Genomic DNA, 22,419 nt, shown 5'->3' with positions numbered 1-22,419 from the left:
ACACATCGTGGTGCTATTCCTACCATTATGGAAAGTCTTGCAGGAAACAGGAAAATCTTACACAAAAATAGCTTTAGTTTTTCTCAGAAGCTCAAATTTGACTCCTAAATAACCAACATATCCTTTCTAGTTCTGGCCAATAAACCAAGAAAAATGAATGCGAACAACTGCAGAATCCAGCTGTCTTGTACAGCAAGCCACTCATGAAGACTGATGGAAATTAACTGAAGCATGTGTAAAGAATGGGGTGTTGGGATATTCTGTGGATCGTACTAAAACTAAAGTGCTTGGGGCCCTGTGTTTTTTATCATAGATTGAATAAATGTTATTTCTGGCCTTATTTTAAAGCCAGCCTAAGCTACTGATCACATTTATCATCAAAAAGCAGTTGGGAAATCAGTCTGGGTTCTGCCAAGCAGCCGGGACTTGAGCAGTATGTTAGACCTAAACTTGTTTTTTGTTTATGAATGCAAAAGTTTATGAAATGTCAAAATAGTATGTCTGAAAATAAGAGTACCACTAAGAGTAATTTAAATGCTGGACCAAATTTTATAATAAACCATATAAAGTTTTCTCTTTACTGTCAGGTGTCTGTAACTAGCAATGTATTAATTTATACAGCCAAACATTTTTTGCTCGTTGTACAAATTCCTTCCTTACATCCTTTTCTCTCATAAGGTCTTGTGTCATTTGGTACTTACATCCAAGAAAGGAAATGGATTGCTGTTTGGTTTTATGTGCTTTTGACAGGGTTCTGTGTGTGATATCTTCTCTTATCTGTTCAGTGGCTAAAAGTTCCTTGCGTTAGACTGAGTCAGACCTTTTGAACCAAATTTCTTTTGACATTTTTCTTTTTAGGCATTCTTATGGGGCACAGTATTGGTTTGTTTTATAGAAACTTAGAGTAGTTTACTGTTGAATGTGAGTAAAGTTTTCTCATACTTTTCACTTAAATACCATGTAAATATTTTGATACACATAGAGAGCATCCCATAATCCCATTTTTTTTCTCACTGATGCTTCCTTTTTTCTGTCTCTTGATCTGGAAAAGCAACTAATCATGAACTAGATTTGATTATGGCTTGTCTTTTTGATACTTTATTTTGCAAGCCTTTGGCTCTTTTGGGAAAAGTTCTGTTTCCTCCTACAGTCTTTGTAACTGTGATATTTTAACTATTCCTATCAGTGAGGTTTGTTTGATCACTTATCTTGATTAGAAATGGTTATCTTCTACAACACATCCTCTTTCCTCATGAAAACAACTGCTGTTACTCATGACAAAAAGATTTGAGTCCTTTTATAATGCAGATATTGATCAGACTTCCAGTGTTTGGTATTAAGTACAACTGCCAAACTTTTGCTTCTGATTACTATGATATCAGGTCCCTCCATTGATTTCACCATCTTCTCCCTTAACTATTTACTAATTGACATTGTAGCTGTCTTCAGCTCTGTATTTTTTGTTTGAACACCTTTGTTTGAATATATCATTGCTGAAACCTTGATCATATTTTTCTAAATTATTTGTGACTGAAACCACAGAGACAAATACTGTTTTCTAGGAAATACTGTATCAAACCACACTGTAAGTAAGAAATATTGGGATGTCAAAGATGTGAGATACGCCTAGCTTATGCAAAGAAACTTAGCATATTATGTCCTGTGGAAAATTGTACTTTGTTTGTTGACTTGCTGGATCTGAAACACAGGCATGTGTACTACTGAAGGCTCTATTTCATTTCTGAAGCCTGTACTTTTCTAATTTAAATCTGTGGCTTAATATTTGCCTGCAAGAAATACATACATCCATACCATATTAGTTTCTTTACTTAGATATTGCAGCCTCTGGAATACGGAAATAGTTATACTCTATTTTCTGAAAATACGGAATTAATTTTGTTGCATTTCTGAAATCACAATCATAGGACAAGGTTAATTATGTCCAATAATTACAATGTTAATTTTTAATAATATTTTGTACTAGTGTTATGTGTTTGCTTTTATTTTCATCAGATTTTATGTCAAATATTCTGCATTTATTTTCTGATTCTGTTTAAATCATCTGCAGCTATATGGCAGGAATAGTAATCTACATATAATTACAAATGAAAACTGCAACTGGCTTTTTAGTGTCAGTGTTCAAGTTAGATATATGTTGATTTTAATGTTTTATAGTCTAAGTCAACAATAACTGGGAAATAGCTATCTAACAAAGCTTCTGGCTTCTTGCTATTCTCACCATTTTAATGGAAATGTAATGGTATGAGTCAGAACTTGGAATTAAAATTATATTGATGCATTTTATCAGATAGTGGTACAACAATGAAGTGCTTCTTGTTAATTTTTCTCTCTGAGGAAGAAGCATTTAAAATCACCATATTTCCTTAAATCTAAGTTAAGGAGTAAATGATTATTAGAGATGTGAGGAGAAATACAAAATGATTGTAACTGTCAGCTGAACAGATCAGAAAGAGCTTTGTTGACTTGGAAATACCCATTTTAAAAGTCAACAAAGTGCATTATGTTCTTTGTAAATTATTATTAATTCCCATTAACTTCTTTTTCCCTACGCTGTTCATGAATAAATTACTCTTACAGGAATTTTTACTTGGGTCTTTTAGGTTCTTGTCATTCACCAGAATCAATACTCCTTTTGTTCCCCTTCATTCTGAATGTGTGGTGTATTATAGAATGAATGTTGCTGGTTTGGTTTAGTCCCTGTGGTGCAAAATCAAGCCTATTTCTCTCAGAGCAGCTCTGTAAAGTGAACTCTACAGCTTTAATTTGAGAAGATGAGAAAAAACTTCTTTTAAAATAATGTAGATTTGAAGTAGTTGTGAGCAGAGCATCAAGGAAAAGTATAATTTACTTCTTGCAGTGGAAGAACAATAGATACTTTAAAAGTTACGGTTTCTAGTTTTTGTTTTGTCTAGGTATTATTTGTATCGGAAGGCTTAGTGTTATTTTTAGAAAATGTCCATTCACATGTCTATAGATGTAAGGCAGATTTATTTGACTTACCTCAGTGTTTGGGGGGGTGGCGTGTGTGTACATGCAGAGCTGACTAGTTTGATGTAGCTATTTGGGGAGGGGCAGCGGCGAAGGAGAGAGAGACACCCACGCACACCCCTTAAAAGCTCAGCTTAATATTAAAGTAGTAAAGCATTTTTTCTCATTCACAAAGACCTCAAGTAACTTGTCCTTAATACACCTGTGTTGTTTTTCTTTGTATTCAGGGAAGCAGTGTTTCTTAGTCCTGCGTCAGCAGCAGTTTAATATCCAGGCTCTCGTGGCTGTGGGACAGCATGCAAGCAAGCAGATGGTAAAGTTTGCTGCCAAGTAAGTAAGCAATTATATCCTGTTGTCAGAGTAAACAATGGTGGGAACCAGGACTCCCAGGGGTTGGGACCATTTTCACACATTAACATCAATGCTTCGTTTGTTTTAAAATGTAGTTATTTAAATTGTCAGCTCACTATTGCGTTGAATACATTACACTGACAAAAGATAAAATAGAGAACAGGCTTGAAATTCATTCTGAACTGCTGAAGCAGCATTCTCTCGCCATAGACAACCTACATTTACTTTCAAGCTGGCTAACAAAAAGTCTGGCAAGCTGAGCTTAGTGGGACACTTCATTTTGTGCATGGTGTTTGTATGTGTCTGCACATGTTCAGAGTTTTTCTACAAGAAGTGCAGTGTAGGAATACATTTTATAGGTAGAACTGATGTGAAGTTCTATATTGCAAGTGGCTTACTCCATTGAAGAAATTGAGTAGCTTCTGTGCACTGAATTAATCTTATTTACACCTTATTTTTGGCACTAGATTGTTTAATGAGGGATTTAATTTACTTTTTAAAATATTTGGGTGGGGGCAATAGTTAGACTTGCCAATTAAACAAGTGTTTGTTGTGGCAATTTGAATTCAGTTATTTGGTTTGGTTTGTTCTTAAAGATAAAAAATTACCTTCCCCTGCTACTTGCCTCAAGATTGTGCTTTCAGGTTGTCCAGTACTAAATATGTTTGCATGGTAAAGGTATTTTCATTGGAGAGCTTTTAATCATGTATATCTACTTGTTCACAAACAGAAATGTGGATCAATTCGGTGCAATAATATGTTTAACATGTGGCACTTGAGTTGCTTCTGTGTAGTTCTTGGCACCACTCTCCTGCCTGGGAAGGGAGCCCCCACTAATTAGCTGCAAAAGTGCTACAGCCTTCAACCTTCAATATGTCAGGGAGAGGAGGGATTCATTATAGTATAGACTTCCAGAAGCCAAGTTAAGAAGGTTAGGATAATGCTTCTGCTGATGAGGTTCAAGGCAACGGGAGAACAGAACCAGCAGTGTTTGTTGTTTGGCGGTGCTTAGTGTTGGCAGTGCCAGTGGGAAGCATGCTGTTTACAGGTGTTTATGAGCCAAAGTGAAGTGTTCTGTTTCTTCATGAAATAGTTTGTTCTCTCCAGCGCTTAGAATCTTTGAAAAGAATTAAGTGTGTAATCTACTCGTTCCCCAATTCATCTCCCTCTAACCTACCAACAGTCTGCCTGTACTCTCTTGACGAACTTGCACTGCAGAACAGTGAAGCAACTCTTAGAGTCGTGACGCTCACTGTCCTATTCTCCAGTTCTCTCCAACATCTCTCTTTTTCAGTTTTCTTCCTGGTTCTTATTCTCCACAACTTAATTTCTTCTGTTGCAGTGCTCGGTGGTTAGGAGTTCATGAGAGGGAAGTTAGTCCTTACTCTTTTCTTCCATGTGCTCACTCTGCCATTTGTAAGCCTTCTGCAACTTTTTTATTCACTGATCTTCTTTTACTTGGTTAGTTTTCTGTCAGGTTACTGATTTAAACTAGGTCATGGAGATCCAGAACTATCAAGGAGTGGTAAATGGTGGAAAAGGGTATTTGGGAAGACTAGAGGGCAAAGCTCCTTTCTCTTCTGGCAGCAGTGAGGTGTTAAATCAGATGGAACCTCATCCTTAGGTTCTTTCCAACTCCCTGTCATCTCCCCACTTAGCTTGATGTGACAGACCTGATTTCCTCTGAGTAGCCAGATTCAAGATGTTTGCACTGTGTTTTGACTTTTCATTCTGCTCCTTTTTGTGATAGCATTTGCTAGCTAAATCCTGATACTTCGGCTTCTCTAATTTATAGTGTGCATGTTTTAGTCCTTATTTGTGCTCCTGAAATGCTTATGTGTGCTTATTATTGTGTTCTTTGAATGATACAACTTTCTCTGCTACAGCCTTCTGGGTTTTATTTTGTGGGCTTGCTTTTGGGTTTTTTTAACACCATTAGTGTAGTCATCTTCTCATGACTCCTTCCCACCAACAAACCTATTTTATTAATATCCTGCCATGCTCTCACATTTTCCAGTATTTTATCTTCTTCTACAGTTTTGTCTGATACCATCGCTGCAGTTGGCTCTTGTCCTTCCAAGGCTGCTGCTGTTCCCTGACTTTAAGTGCAGTTGTGGTCACTGTGTCAGTAACACCTGAAGCACAGCAACAGTGCCTGCCTTGTTTTCAGTCACTTTCCTGCTAGTTTTCACCTGCCGTGGAAGGATGCCATTATTACTAGCAGATGAGGCTGGTCTTAGATGTCTAAAAATAACTATACTGTTTCTCTGTCTTTCTCAGAGTCTTTTTTTTCATCACCTCCTCTTGTTTCCTACACATTAAATGAGGAAATACACATTTATTGAAGAAAACATTTTAATTAAATACATTACATTTCAATTACATAAACTTTTTCACTCATAGTACATAAACTTTATTTTTCATGTGCTATTTTCTCATACTTTGATACTGGGTCCAAATCTTCCTTTAAAATAGTTTGTGAAATTCTGGATCTTGATTTTTTAATGAGAAATGGTTAAATCATGAGCATTTTTTGAACAAATTTTCATAAATAATAAACAACCTAGTTCCTCTTTTAGATATTGGCACATGGAAACCAAGAACTTTCATAACCTTCTGTGGTCTAGCAACATGCATATACTAATTATCTCCATTATCATAAGAATGTGAGTTCTTTTTATGAAAGGTACTTAATGCTGTTTTAATTCAGTTTTACAAAGAAATTTCTATGAATTTTCTGTGAAAAATTATGAAAAGTTTCTAGCTGAACTTTCAAAACACATAGCCAACAACATAGAGGCAAGATAGTGGATTGGCACCTGTGGAGTTGTTCTTATGCCTTTCATCAGAAAGAAAAATTCAGCCAAGTCCTACAAGGGATGCTGAAAGAGTTAATTGTCTCTTTCAGCCAGCAGAGGTGCCAAGTGCTACAACTAGTAATTTATCAACCAGCTTTTTTTCTAAAAAGTTTTGGGTGTGGTTGGTTTTGGTTTTCTTTCCCTTTTTTTTTATATCAGCATTGAGCCTTCCCCCCCTCCTCCTGCTACCATAGCCATGTGCTGTGATATGATATAGCAGTTGGGAGAGGTGGTTAGCAGATTCTAGTTTTGCTGCCCAAACAATGTGCCCTCACTCAGGATGTAGCTTGATGGCTCTTTATAGTAGGCTAGAGAATGAAAATCCAGAAAAGAGACTAAGAATGGAAAGAAAAAAACCCAAGATGGGTAAACCTGTATGAAAATACTTCACAATGTAGAAAATTATACATAAGTTCATCAGCTAGATAAATTGGTAATACCGGGAAAACTGCTGGGTATTGCAGAGATCTTTTTTTTTTTTCTTTTCTGTTTAATTTTTATGTCAGTGATCTGGAAGGAAATGTCAAATAGCAGCTGTTAAGTTTCCTCGTGACACAGGAATTAGAAGGGTAAACTAGGGGCTAGGAGTACATTGTAGCCAGGGTTCCTTTAGAATAATTACTCTGCTGCTCTTCAGTGTGAATTTGTACCTTTGTGATCATTAGTTCATGTGTATGTTCAGGATTAATATGTAGGAAAGTAAGTGATGAGAAATGTGAGATCATGATAGGTAACTGACGTAACAGGAACCCATGCAGTTCTCTTACTACGCTAGGAGATCTCTTGAGTTCTGAAAAAGAGGAATAAAATGCCATTAAATGTAATATATGCCAGTCATTAGACCATTTCTGGAATATTTTTTCCACTTTCATTGTCTTTGTGTCCGAGTATATGTCAAATTGGAAAAGGTTGATGGTGAAGCTGCAAGATGAATTGATATGCAGTGAGGCAAATCTGCTTTCCTGTGATACTAAAGAAAACTCTCTATTCTATCCAAGAGAAATGAGTAAATAATTTAAATCCCAGTCTGATGGTACCTATGCAAGAAAATTTTCTGCTAATGGAGGGTTCTTTACTCTGCAGATACAAAAGTACAACAAGATGCAATGAACAGATGGTGAAGGCTGGTAAATTTGGAAGGGAAATAAAGTGGATTATTTTTTTCAGTGAAATGATTAAAAATGTGTAGTAGTTTTAGTTACTTAAAATCTTTAAAAGAAGACAGGCTTACCCCTGCCCCTACCCCCCCCCCCAAGGTATCCAGGTTCATCTAGGTGTTAGAATGTTGCTATAGGAAACAGATTATTATATTTTTAGAATTAAGAGAATAAGATTAGGTATTTACTTGGCCTTCGTGTATACAATGTCAGTTAACTCCCCTTTCTGAGAGCTTAATAGATACTTACTGTGTTTGTGCAGACAGTATTACAGTTGCTCTTACTGAGTTGAGTATAAAATGTTTATACTTTCAAATATTTACAAAGTGAGCTCATTTTTTCAAAGTAAAGTCTATTGCTTTCAGCTTTCACTGACATTCAGAAAAAGGATCATTGATTATTATGTTTTATGACAATTATTTAATATTTTTAGAGGTAATAATGTATTAATACAATAATTTGTGCAGTCTGCTTACAGAAAAGTGTTGAAGAAAAAACAAGAAAATGTCTGAACAAGTACAGATACTTCCATTAAGTAAAAATTTTCTATTTAAAGTCGATAAGTAACCAAGTTTCTTCCAATTCTTCAGGCTTTTGATCAAGAAAATGTTGATTGTGATTCACTTAGGGAGGCCCACATGGGGTTCAGCTTGCAACATGAAGCTGTTGATGAAAGATGTTGTCATACAGACTGCAATAATGCAATCCTGTGGTTAAAAGAGAAAGTCTTGGCTAACAGACATGCAGATAATTAAGAGGGACATAAGGCATCTAGTGGACATTTTAGTAATTATAGTCTTGCTGTTTTGGAAAGAACATTACATATAAAGAATCAGTTTGCTATACAGAGAAATTTTTTAGCGTTGACTTTATGAATCTATTACTAAAATAGCCTGTCTTGTTTTAATGCATCATGCATCCTAATTTAGTTTCTAGTTCTGTGCAGTATTAATTACAGATAGGAATATTGTTGTTTGTAATGGAAACGATGATAGCTTTGGCATGCTTTGCTGCTGCTAGTTCACATTTTTGTTTGTTTGGGGTTTTTTTGTTACCCAGGGGAATTTTATCAAAAAATCACCTAGATGACATAGTGTTGCTGCTGTGGAGAGCACTTTGCTGTAGTTACTGGCATTTAATTAAAGGATCTTCTTGCTCTAATTTGAACTGAAATTACCATTTCAGTAATATTCTTGGAACTACCTGTTGGGATGAAAGCAGCACCTTCTAGGTTTCTGTTAGTTTACATTTGATGCACTATGTTAGGGACTTCAGATTTTTCCAGCACTAGATCTTGCTGAGCACGGTTCAGACAGAACTCAAAACACGAGTTTTTTCTTCTATACCAGATTAGATATGTAGTCTGAATGAGCAAAAGCACATTTTCTAATTATCAAATGAAAATTCAGAGTAGATGGCGAATGTTTGTAAATACAGATGGTCATATGCAGTAGAAAACTTGGTAGTGCTTTTGTGTGCCCAATTACATGCATATCTGGATCCAGGGATCTACATAGGTAGGAACTGAGTTGAAATATACCTTAAAATTATGGCAAATTTAATGACTAAGAGATGCTATAGTTTAAAAGCGTGTTGGAAACCAAGAAACATACTGTTTTAATTGCAACTCCGGTTTAGAGAGAGAGAGAAAAAAACCACATTTAATCACAAGTGCAAAGTGTTAAGGTTCTGTTATGCAAGTTTGCAAAGCAATACTACAGTTACAATGATGTAAAAGTCAGTTTCTTCCTGTATTTTTAAACTGATACCATTTTGCTTGTCTTGAATTCTGCACATGTTCTGATCAAAGCTCTGTACGCTAACACCAGTTCTCAGCCATGGGATCAGTAATCTGATTATGAATCCATCATACAACACATTTACATTTAACTATTATTTTCTTTTTCACAGTGCAGAGAATTTGCTTCAATAACTTGAAAACATTATTTTTATTCACAATTATTGGCGAGAGGGCTTTTATTCAGCAGATTAGAAACTTATATTTTCAATGAAGACACCGCTGTTCATGTCATCAGTATTTTCTGGGTATTTACCAAAATGCTGACATGGAAAAGGAAGCAGGAAAAATAGAGGAGAACTGTTTAGGGCAAAAAAAAGCTAGCATAAGAGTAAAACTTTTATTCTTTTAAATATTCACTTATTTGAAAAGCAAAGGGAATTTATAGTTACACCTAATACTATTTTAGCATGTTATATTGTCTGTGTTTCTTATCATCACATTCTCTTGCATCCACAGCATTGTATGGCCTCATCGGTCTTTTTAAGGAGTTCTAAACAGAATCATTTTGTAAGAGGGTGTACTTCTAAGGACTTACTATCATTTCTTCTTGTCTGTCTTGAAATTTTTGCCTCTGCTTAAATGGAGATGAATGGAGGCTCACCCTTAGCTAAATTAATTCTGATTTAAAGCCTACTGTCGATTTCTGCTTTGTACAAATTTAGTAATTTTGTTCATTATACTGATTTAAGCAACTCTAGCTCTTTTAAAGTGTAAATGTACCAGAAAAACATACTATTCACAAATTTTATGCACTGTGTGGAGTGACCTTATGGTTAAGCACATCACGCATATGAATCATCATTGTCTGTATAACTTCTAGAGCAGCTGCCAATGAGTTCTATCGCCTGATAATATCACTATCAAAGAAATAGTGTAATCAACTAAAATGCTCAGATTTGGCTTTTTTTAGTTACTTGTAATTTACTTACAGTGCTGCTGTTAGGTTTTGAGGATTTTGATGCTTGAATTTCCCATTGTTACTTTAATGTCATCAGATTTTTCAAAACTTGGATCATTTTTATTCAAAAATTCTGTTGGATAACTTAAATTTGAACTCAGCTTTAATAACGTTAAAAAGTTTGTCCGAGGTTAGACCAAAGATTCATCTAGCTTTTCTTAGGGCTGATATGAGTGGGTCAGGAGTGGTAGAAAGCAGGGCAAGCAAGTCATCATAGTTGGTAACACTTGGTGATTTGTATCTCAGCTGCTTCTGGGTTGCATCACTCAGGCTTTATCAGGGAAGAAAGCTAAATTTCCCTCATCAACTAAAAAGATAAACTTAATTGTTTAGCTGGGTAGATCCTACTTTAAAACTGTGAGAGAGTGACTAATTCCAAACATAGATCTTTCTAAAGAGAAACTTAGTGATCCTGATAAGTTTCTCATGTGGTTTTACTATAGCTGTACAAAAAGACTGTATGGCTAGAATACCTAGGTTTTGTTCACAGCTCTTAGACTGACCTACTCCAGGTGGTGCTGGATAAAGTGATGCAGATGCAAGTGATTAGGACTATAGTTACCAGCAGCAGCAGCTTGTACCTGCTGGTATTCTGTCCTTACCTCCTTTCACTGGGGGTTACTGCTCCTCAGTAACACCTCCTGTGCATATAAATATTTGTCTCACCATCCTCCAACTTCGCTGTATGCGTTTTGTGGGTTGGGTTTTTTGGGGCATGGAGATGAGTCTTACTAAAAAAAAAGCCAACCTTGTAAACTTGAAGATTGTTAATTGCTCTTTGCTTTACCGAGATCAGTAGTGGCCAGCTTGTTCAATGACATCATTGCTCACCTCTTAACGTTTGCAGTTAGGTTGTGGGCCTGCTACTTTCCTGCTTTCTAAGGGCTTATGTGGTCAAGTGATGTACATAAAGTGCATTCCAGTCTTCTCAAGAAGGCCTGAGAAGTGAAAGATAAAGTTAATTATATCTGTTATTTTTCATAAAAAGGAAAGACATATTTTCTGATATTTAGCCTTTTGTAAGCAGACTAGCAGAGATACAGTGAAAATAGATCTCCAGTGGGGGTGAGATTATCTGTAGAAAATTACTGGTTTAAAGACCAGTACCTCAAATACCTAAATGAAAACTGCTCATACAAGTATTTTCTACCTATGACTCTTGAGGCTTTTGTTATTGGTTGGTTATAGCACACACGCTTTATATCATGTTTTTGGAAGACTTTCAAGATGTTACATGGTGTTTTAATGTGTTATTAGTGGCTGTTAGTGGAGAGCAATTAAGATGTCCCCTGTCACAGAGAAATGACTTAAAAGCATCTTGCATCTTTCAGTAACAAGTCATGTAGTTTAAAACAAGCTCAGTCAGTTTTGATTTTCCCCTCCAGATCTAGGACTTCCTTTCAGTTTGTTTTTCTGCTGCTTAAGACACATCTTTCAGATAATTGCATCAGCTGACACATACAAGAGTGTATGTGGTCTAGAAAAAGAACCATGCAGCTTGTCACTTTATGTATACATGCACAAAGAATGAGTGGGCACTGTTTGATTCCAAGTCTTAATTCCCTCCCAAGTCTTCTATCCCAGTTTGCATTTATTGTGGCTGGGAATATTTTGGCGAAGTCCTTCGTTACTCAGTTACTATATATAATAAGTAACTTTACCTAAATCCTTAACTTTGTTTTGTTGTTCCAGCAGTCCGTACAGTACATGAACACCCCAGTGCTGGGCACTGAGTCTGGTGCAGTGTGCAATGAAATTCAGTAAGTCTCCTATGTTATCTTTATTGACAGCATCAACAAAGAGAGCATTGTGGATGTAGAAGGTGTTGTGAGGAAAGCACATCAGAAAATTGGAGGTTGTACTCAGCAAGATGTTGAGCTTCACGTTCAAAGGGTAAATTTTTGAGCAAATAGAGCACTGGTTAGTTGTTTGAGAGTTTATCTGTCTAGGCTATCTAAATAGACTATATAAACTTTGTCAGTAAGAGAAATAAACTGCTTTAAACTACAAATTTCAGTGTATCATATGTAAACATGAAACATTTCTAGGTTTTAAGAGATTTGATTTTTAGAACTTCCTATTTTTATCTGCCATTTGAATTACAGTACCAAGTAAAATAATATATCTCACTAGAATAATTTGGCTAGGAATGCTTGTAATTCTAATTTTTTATTCTTAACTGCATCAGATACTGTAAAAAAAGTCTGCTTCTTTTTAAGTGCAAGTCAGAAGTTTCTTCTTTATCAGAAACTTCCAATCTTCCCCTTAGTACAATGGAATGGAATACATAATTCTCAGCAAAAGTAAAGCACTGGCTTAAGAGTATGGAAACTCTTGAAATCTAAAATTCCTGTAGCTTGTGCTGTAGGGCTAGAGGAAGTGCAACTTAATAATTTGTTTAAATAGAAAGCATATTTAAACCTTTATGTAATATCCTTTCCTTCTAAAGGTTTTCAACCAAACTGTATGCCTACAATACAGCTGAAACACAGCCACCTCAAGAGTAGAGTACAATGGCTATTCTAGTTATAGCAATAAGGTAAATTTTAGCTAGCAGCATTGGGCAAAATCTGCAGATTTTGAAGAAACGTTTCTGAAAGAATATCAAATTCACTGCACCTAGACTGCACTACAGATTAGACTGTAAGGCGAGGCAAGGTGTTTTTCATTCTCTGATTGTATTTTAGGTGTATCATAAATTTTCAATCTGAAATGGCTCTTTCAGATACAGTCAGATGATAAGTAAAATCATACATTAAAAACAAGAACAACTGGATGATCTTGCCAGAATCAGAACCTAAAACTCTGTGAAATCTAATAGTTTCAGACCTGGCATTCATGCCAATAGGCTTGTCCCTCAGGCAGTGTGTACTTGCTTAACTCAGTTCTTCACAGAAGGAAAAAAAGATGTTTTTAATCTTTCAAAGGGAAAATAAGAACTAAGTTCTTCCAGTATTGTCATGAGAATGCACCCGTGTAACTCAAGTATTTGAATAAAATCACAGTCTTATAGCTAACAGCCTATGCAAACAGTTTCAAGTCTATGCCAGAAATACCTTTTTGTAAATCACACCTCCTTTTGGGCTCAGTCTCATGCTATTTCTGTTTCTGTCTCAATTTCAGATCTATGTGATCAGTTTAGCTGAACCCCGACTGCCCTTACAGCTGGATGATGCTGTTCGGCCAGAAGTGGAAGGAGAGGAGGTGAAAACTTTGCATCCTCAAATACTTTTTACTGTCTTTGTAATTGAACAGAAGCATGAAAACCAGGCAACTTCCTTAATGCAGTGATTTTGGGGGGTTTGTTGGGCATGTGTTTTACTTCCTTTATGTTATCCAGAGCTGTGTTAGAAATCTCTGTAGCTTTTATGTCTGCTGAACTGCAGTAGAAGGTCAAAACCAGAGGGTTTGCAGTTTTGCATGTGTGTCTTCCAGATTGTCATAGTTGGGTTCTGCCTGTGACAGCTGGGAGAAGTTATACCTTGAGCTTTGCTAAGCTGCCAATTTGCTGTATGTTCTTTCTAGAATGCTCTATAAATTCTACTGAACTTAGCAGTAGTCTTTGGCTTTTAGCCAAAGGATGTTTTTCTCCATTGATTTTGTTTTGTTGGTTTTTTTGGTTGGTGGTTTTTGGGGTTTTTTTAGGTGTATGTATTTATTATGTATTTTTGCACAACTGTTTAGGATGGAAGAGCTACTGTAAACCAAGATACAAGACTGGACAACAGAGTCATTGATCTGAGGGTAAGGAACGTGCTGTGTTGCATGCTTGCCTGCATGTGTTTATTCTTCACATTTCTAATCCATGAAGCAATAAAAGTCGTGGATTTGATAGTATTGTTGGCCAGAGAAAAACTAAACAATGTATTTTTCTATTTGTGAATGGCATTGTGAAAACACAGGGGGTTTTAATCCTAAATGTTCACCTTTCCTGATACTAATCAAAGAATATGTATTAGTAGTTTAAAGGTGAACTTTTAAGGTTTGGCATGTGGCCATGTACATCTGGGCTTTTTTATTTACAAAAGTCAAAGATGACTGAATAGGGACAATTTAGAGACAACATTTCTTCTGAAATGTAGTCTTTGATACCCAAAAACTGTAGTAAGAGCTCCATTTTGAAGTGTAGGGCGGAAGTTTTGAATTTAGTGTGTAATTGAGGTGCTGTAATGCATATCTTGCAAGTGAAATTGTACCAGGCCATGGTGCAAATCTCATTCTCTTTGTTTCTTCCGTAGCATTCGTATCTCTCTTTGTTTTCTGAAACACCTTTCTTCATCCAGGTCATAGAGACATAGCCTTCTGTGAATTCATATACCTCCCAAATAGTTACTCTTTCTGATCAGCAGCAAAAAACGATCTACTAAATCTCTTACAGAACTTTTCTTCTTTTTTAATGAGACAGTAACTAACACTAAACATGTAAGTAACTAATTGTTCATATTGACGTGAGGCTTTCTGGTCTTTTCCTGTATTTGGCTCTCCACAATAAAATTTTAATGAACTTCTCATTGAATGAAGAGTGTGCTTAGCTCATTTTTATGGTGTATCTAGTACTGCCTTCAAAGTTCTGATAATGGCAGTTTCTCAGTAAATCAATCTATGGACCTGGGAAATAAAACAAAAAAGTAATTTATTGGAAAATTTGGAAAAGTTCTGGCACTGAGATGCTTAAACCATTTGGACATCTGATCTCCATATTTCAGCAACTAAAACTACTTGGGCAAATTGTTTTACTTGGACCAAAGTTAATTGCTTTTCACTTGACTTTATGTACAATACTGAGCAACTTCAATTTGTGACTACTTTTCAGGATACTCAGTATGTCGTCATATTGGTCTCTTCATCTGTGTTTTAAATTAAGCCTTTGATGAAAAGAATTCTATACTAATGGTTGAAAGTGAAAATCATTTAAAGATTCATCAGCTTATGGTAGTGGTAAGGCAGCCTATTAAATTGAAGGGAGAACTCTGGGATGCTCAAAGTGCTAGTTTACTTGAAATTCTGGTCATGAAGAAAAATACTCAACAGGACTCCAGAGAAACTCAAGAAAATCCATTCAATTAATGAAATACTTTTATAATAAACCAGGAAGAGCCATGAACCCCAAAGAGAACAGAAAAACAATACAAAGGAAATAGCAGTTACAAATACTAGCTGAAAATAATGGCATTAAAGTGTCCTTGTCTGTAATTCGGATGAGGGCACCTGCAGAGTAAAACCTAAGACGGTGTATAGTAATGGAAAAAGAAGGAAGACTGTAATGCCAGAATAAATTCAAAAGATGGAACAGAAAGGGGTGGGCTAAAATTATTCTGTCCCCGTACACATTCAGGAGTCCAGCAGGACTCTCCCAATACTTCTTATACATCTCTGCCAGTATAGTAATGGAACATCAGTTGTCGTCAGTATTCTGCCTGGAGGGTACAGCTGGTGAGCTAAGTGGATGCTGCTGTAACCTTTTCTAACTTACATGTCCCAGCCGTTGTTGGTACACCATTCAGCAATGGTTGGCACCTTGTTTTGAGGTCTGAACCCTAACTCTGCCTTCTGCAGAAGCTATTTTTCTCCTTAGCTCCAACAGCTGTCGCGGTGTGGTGCTAAGCAGCTATTTCATGCTAAACAGGAATACAGGGTAACTTGTTATGAAATTGGTGGAAGGATGAAATGTCAAATCTCAGTACTTCAGTGCCTTATGTGTCGTCCTCTGCATGCACCTGTGGCTGGATGTAATCTGGCCACAGCTTTCCCTTGATTAGGCTTAGGTATCTATCTTGCCTTCCTCCTATGTACAGGAAAAGTTTCTGTCTCTGTGTCACATTTCCGTGTGTCTCTTTTGTTGCCCATTTCTTTATTTGTTTCAGAACAAAAGGAGATTATTTTGGAACGGTAGGCTCGTGCCTATTCATAAGTTTGCTTTGTTCGTTCTGCAACAGCTTTGCTTGTGCAAAAGAAGATTCTAAATAATTATGTGTTACTTTGACCTGTTTTTTGTAAAGGAAGAGCTAAATAAGCAGAAAAGGTATTTAATAGAGAAAGGGGAAATCCCAGTGAGGATACATGCGCGCTTATATACGTGCGCATCCTAAGCACTGTATGAAGTGGAATCACAAGAGCAGGGACATGAAGGCAGTTTGTCCTTCCAAAAAAAAAAAAACCAAAACCAACCAAAAGCAGTAATTGATTTTCAGTGATTTGGTTACATAGACTGCAGCTGTAGTACAAATGGCACTTCATAGAGCCCCTGGTGTTTCAAATGTGCTGCGTAAGTAGGCTTGTTCTAAGGAGGATTAGAAGACATGATGCATTAAAAGCTCAGGGGGATAACTGAAACCATTGTTAGCCACTGCTCTCCATACCTCTTCTTTCTAGGAAAACCAGATCATGGGCAGCAGGGAAGAAACATTGACAGAATTGTTCTAACAGAGGTGCTGTGATGATCTGTTTCTACAAGTCTGGGAGGAAGTCCAACCACAGATACATGTACCATCTAGTTCTGGTTTCCTCAGTGCCCCAGTTTTTTAAGGAAGAAGGAGGTCACTGAACACCAAAAAGAGAGATACTATTTTTTGGTGAAAGATTTAACCGCCTAAATGCATAGATCTTGGCTAGACTCAGACTAAAAAAGGTCGTTAGTATGGAATTAAAATTATTTTTGTCCATTTAAGTACAGTCTTTAAAGTAGTTAAGTAGTTTAACTAATTTTAAGTAGTGATTAACCAATGAGTTCATTGGATAGGGCCAAATTGTGATAAAGTGGAGCTGTGAAACTCAGTTATTGCATGAATGAAAGGGACTGGGTTTCCAAAAATGGCATCACTCCATCCAGCTGTGATACATACCAAGGAGAGTTTGATTGTGATGGAATACAAGGAGGATGATTAATAATAAGGAAATTACATTAGTGGGGATGCCGTATGCAAAGTATTTTACAAAGATTGCAAGATTTCCATTCTTGTATACATGTGAAAATAGACTGAGCAGTGCACTGTATTTTTAACAGTCTTGCATTTTGGATGCTGACAAAGATCTTCCAGAGGTGTCTGGTAGTTTTTTTGAGGTTAGGAATGAGAAGTACTTAAATGCCATCATCCCAAGCTATTGCTGTAGTTGTTTAGCGGGAAAATGGTGATTATTTAGGGTGGAGAGGTTTTAAAAATCCTTTCCAAGGAATGATGACTGAGGAAGAATGAATCTGTTGCCTTTCCAAGGAATGATGACTGAGGAAGAATGAATCTGCTGCTGATGGACTAACTCATAAAATACAGATCATATACTTGTGGAATAGAAAAATTGCGGGTTTAGAGACAAGAGAGCTGGTAAGAAGAACGAACAGTACTTGTATAGACCAGATTTTCTTTCACGTAACCACAGGTGACAGTGAGGAAACCACTGTTGACCTAAGTATCTATTTTTCATGATAGCTTAATGAAAGTCAAAAGAGTTGATTCTAGAGATGTTTGATTTACCATTCCTTTATCGGAACAATTAAAAAAGTCAAATTGGAGCACTGATTGTCTTTTTCAGTCTTTACTTTTCTGCTCTTACCAAGTTTAACTGAAGTACTCAGTGATGTGTAGGCTTTCCATGTGTGTAAAAACTCCTACAGAAGCCATATTTCATGAAGATCTGTGGTGGATGAAAAACAACGAAAAGACAACAGGTGAAACTGATTTGGGGGGTTTGCTTCTTTGTACATCTTCCTCTGAATAAAAAATAAATCCAGGTTCTTCAAGTTTTAACAATGGGCCTGACTGATGTCCTTGCTCTGGCTTATTTTTGATGTCTAGCAGGGTTTTTATCTTAACAGTATCTGTCCAAATTTGTCTTAAATTATGCATTTTGCAGTCCTGATGCTATAATTGTGTCTGCTAATGCACAGCTCTTTGAGACCAAAGCATAGTCTTTTTAGGGTCAATACTATCCTGTTTAAACTGCTCAGGATAGAGCATAAACATTAAACTATCTGTAGTAGTTTATGGATGTCAGACTATGTTATATGATAATCCAACTGATCTTAATGCAGTTTTTTTCAAAATACTTGATTACTTCAAGCTTGATTTCATTGTGTTGAATTCAATTTACTCATTGCAAAAGCTGTGTTTTTCCTGACTGAGTTCAAGCTGTAATGAACAAGCAGATGTACAGTTCATTTTAGTGTAGGTAGTGATTTGGTGGTGAAGGCATAACAGTCCCAGTCTTTTAGGCAACAAACTTCGTCTTCTTTTTGTACTATAAGTAATATTGGAATTTGAATAAAAGTTGACTTCAGTCACTTTGGGGTTAAAAAATTGTTATTTAACATAAATCCAAATATAGATTGCATTATTTTCCCTTTTTATTTAGCCTACTTTATATATTTAGTGATTGTTCATGGTGGAAGATAGTTACAGCAGGTGAACAGAAAAGAAAAACTGAGGTGGGAGTGGAACAAATTCTACAGCTGGCGTGAGAGTAAAAAGAAAAGTTCACAACTTTGCATGCCTGTGCCTCAGTTCCACCTTTCTGAGATATGATCACCTAAGGTGTTAACTGGCCTTGATTCTGTTGAAACACATTTATTGGTTTCTGGCAACTTAGGTGGCTGTGATTATTCTAACACTGTAGCTTGTGCTGAACAAAAGGTGATAATTGTTTTCATCATCTTGCTTGTAGTGTTAAAATATGCTCTATTCTGTTATTAATATTTTCCTTTGTGGCATTTAAACAATAAACACACGAGTGAAATTAGAGTGAGGTTATGACTGAAACTTGTATTTCAGCATTGTTAGCTAAATGTTTTTTTCTGCTGTCTGTAACAAAGGTGTGAGTTTTTCTGTAAAATCAACTCTGCAGACCAAGTTAAGACATTAACACTGTTAACTACAACGGTATTTAAGTGGCATAAATTTGTTTCTGATTCTGCTTAACTCTTGAAGGAGTATTTACTGTCTTTGCCATAGTCTCAGATAAGATAGTTTGTCAATATATATGTCGAAGAGTTCATATTAGAGTAAACACTACAGGAAAGGAATACCATGACAAAATCTTTTTTAAGGCAAAAGTAGCAATCGATAATTTTGACAGCTGTCTCTGTCTTTAGTTTGCTGTATTGTACCTAAGTGGGGTAGCTCAAATGGTAACTGTCTTACCTACCATTGTACCAAACAGGGTAATATACATACCAGCATCACAGTTAAAGACAGGACAACAGCTTGAATTATTTTCATGAGATCATTATACCAGTGCAAAGGATGTAATTAAGTCTGAAAAGGTTTGCTCTGAGTGTAGGTAGAGAATCATCTTTAAAATTTTTTGAAAGTTGTAGTGGCACATAACATAAAGAGGTCATCCATTTGACTCCATCATACATTGACAGTTGCAGTTCTTTAGGGGCTTATTCTCAAATGTCTTGTTAGCCTCTTTAATTCTTACAAGGAAACTGCAGGATCACAAATTCTCAACAGTTACCCTTGTTGGCAGCCTCTGAATTAATAGGCACTGAAACTCAGTCACCTTTGGTAGAAGGTTTTCAGCATTCGCTAGGGTTTGGGTTTTTTTCTTCAGACTAAAGCCCAAGAGTGTTAAAGGAACATTTAGTGTAGGTATTTGCTAACCAGATAAGTAGCTTAACTGTGTCACGTACATCAGTCACCTTTGGTAGCAGACTTATCAGATCTAATTTGAGGTACAGAGAATTGCTGCTTGTTCTTTCCTTGGTCTATAGTTAAATAAAATCTTCAGTGTTCAGATCTGTGAATTTGGCTGCTGTCATAAATACTACTACTTTTTAAGTATAATTTATCATTATAGATGGGATTAGGAAGACAGAGCCTTTTCTCTGCATCCTCACTAAAGCCAGGAGGAGTTACTACCTGACTAACTATTGTTGGTGGAGAACTGTGTTAGTGATTGACCGGCTGTGTTTCTGTGCACACTTCTAGGCATCAGACCAAGTAATTGCTTTCAGATTGGGTTTAGCAACCATTTTTCTTTTTCCTAGGACTGTATGACTTAGGACTGCGTTCTTACCTGCTCTGGCACGAAACTGGTGTTGGTTCATCAGAAGGGTAGAGGTGGCATTGTTACTATCCCACTTTAAATAAATGTTACACATTTTGTCTCTTAGCATTTTTAGAAATCTCTCTAGTATACCGAAGACTGTACTGGTAAACCCAAATGTGACTGTTTAAGTTGTCATCTCTTGGAAAAAGTCTTTCAGTTTCGAAGTAGGACATAGTTAAGAAAAAAAAAAAAAGAAAAGCAAAGAAAACATCCCTTTGAATCATCCTGGTGCTTTGATGTAACACTGCCAAATTATGCCCAGAACTCAGGCCAAGTCTTAGTATGTGTCTGATTCTGGGAGACCCGTGTACAAAAGGTGAAAAAGTTTGAGGGTACTTTTGTAACTGTTGCTCAAAACCTCATTTCCTTCATTTTGAAAGTAGTGGGAGTAGCGGCTGTGGTTAATGCTATCAGACAGTGAGAGCTGCGAGCTATTATTTACTAGTCTCAACCACTCACACTCCTGAGGTATTTTATCGGTCAGCTAAGATTGCAAAAAGCTCCAAATTACTACAGATCTGCAGTATTATTACAGTTTTCTCTTGGTTTTTCAGTGAAGTGATGTCTTTATCTTGCAAAGATGATGGATGTAGCTTTATTTCAACGTGCCTACTGACTGACTGTCTAAATTTGGGTGCTTGTATAATTTGTTTTGGTTGGGGGGTTTTTTGTTTTGTGGTTTGGTAGGAGTCATGTGAAAAAACCCACAAGGCTCTTCTTACCCTAACTGAAAAGTTAGGTACCTTTCAGAAAGGAGAAGTAAACAGTGCTATGACGCAGATTGTCGTAAAGAACTGTTCTCTTGTTGTTTGCATGAATTCGTTAGATTTTATATATGCTTATAGGTTGCTAACTGTCACGTCTTAAATGCTGCAAGCACAAAATCAGATATGGGTTCAGTGTTGATGTATTGGCAGTGTTTTCAGCATTCGCTAGGGTTTGGGTTTTTTTCTTCACACTAAAGCCCAAGATCGTTACAGGAACATTTAGTGTAGGCATTTGCTAACCAGATAAGTAGCTTAACTGTGTCACGTACATAAACAAAAAGATGATGATCAATTCAGCTAAATCTACTTTTACTAAATGTGCCTTTGGAGTAAATTTTGAAAAGACAGAAGAACAGCAGTTCATATGATCAGGTGCTATGTGGACTGTTTTAAATGCTAGCAGTTTGACCTTGGCTTTGGGAGCAGTTTTGTACATGGTTAACATGTGGCTGTGTTTTTACATGAAAAACATTGTATTTGGTAGCCTTTAATAGACAAAACCATTTCTACCTTATGTAAGTTATTGAGGGCTTTGCTTTTATCATGCAGTGTATATTACTGCAGCTGTTCTAGTCAGTGTGCTGAAAGCTTTTTAATAGGTTTAGTGGTTTTATTCAATTTTTTACTATAAAACCTTTATTTGCAGAAGCACATCTCATAAATCAGTGATTCTTTAAATGTAGAATTGACCATAGTGCCTCCTTTATAACTGAATATGCCATAAATTGAAATGAGGAGTTTCTCTTGTTTCCTTTGCTGTGGCTTTTTGTGTAATGAACAATTACCGATTTGCACTTTTCTCTGTTTAGGCAAATACAATAATCAAGTGTTCCTAAGAGAAGAGATTCATCCTTCCAGCTGTCCAGAAAAAAAGTAACAGAGTCAGGAAAAACTAACTTAGGATTCATTATTTTATCTTCTTCTTATAGACCTCCACTAGTCAGGCAATCTTCTGCCTTCAGTCTGGTATTTGTCAGCTTTTCCGAGAAACTCTTATTCGCAAGGGATTTGTGGAAATTCAGACTCCCAAAATCATTTCAGGTATTGTATATGTGATCCAGCAGCTACAGGTCTGCTTCTTTTACAGTTGCTCAGCATACCTATCTGCCAAAAAATTAGTAAGTTTTTATTTTAAAAGGATAAAGCTCTATTTCTAATTTAGATGCAACATAGCAAACTTCTTCTAGCAGGTATCTGAGTTGTTCTTTACTTTTCTCCTGACTTTGAATGTTAAAAGAGTGACAAGACAAATATTATATATACCTGATTTCTGCACTTTGCATTTAAAGTTTTAATTTGGTTAAATACAGATGTTTGATCATATGCATTGTTCTTCAAATTAGTGTTCTCAATACTGACCACTGCCAGTTCCATTCACAATATCAAAAAAAAACCCCACTCAAATTTAAAGCCGTTTCCATCATAAAGAAGTTACAACAAACATACAATGATATGATGATGCTACTATATATAA

General features: G+C 36.3%; 1 protein-coding gene across 1 annotated transcript in view; it reads left to right on the top strand.

Annotated features, from left to right (window-relative positions):
* DARS1 (aspartyl-tRNA synthetase 1) overlaps positions 1–22,419 on the top strand; it is a 41,587-nt gene that overhangs the window by 8,990 nt on the left and 10,178 nt on the right. The window contains exons 3-7 of the mRNA XM_009642485.2: positions 3,237–3,339; positions 11,925–12,027; positions 13,258–13,338; positions 13,819–13,878; positions 21,875–21,986. Coding sequence (XP_009640780.1) covers positions 3,237–3,339; positions 11,925–12,027; positions 13,258–13,338; positions 13,819–13,878; positions 21,875–21,986 — 459 coding nt within the window. The remainder of the gene's footprint in view (positions 1–3,236; positions 3,340–11,924; positions 12,028–13,257; positions 13,339–13,818; positions 13,879–21,874; positions 21,987–22,419) is intronic.

This window comes from Egretta garzetta, unplaced genomic scaffold, assembly GCF_000687185.1.
Source record: "Egretta garzetta isolate BGI_Z169 unplaced genomic scaffold, ASM68718v1 scaffold197, whole genome shotgun sequence".
Lineage (NCBI taxonomy): Eukaryota > Metazoa > Chordata > Aves > Pelecaniformes > Ardeidae > Egretta > Egretta garzetta.
The sequence above is the reverse complement of the archived record's forward strand: the minus strand, read 5'-3'. Positions and strand labels throughout refer to the sequence as shown.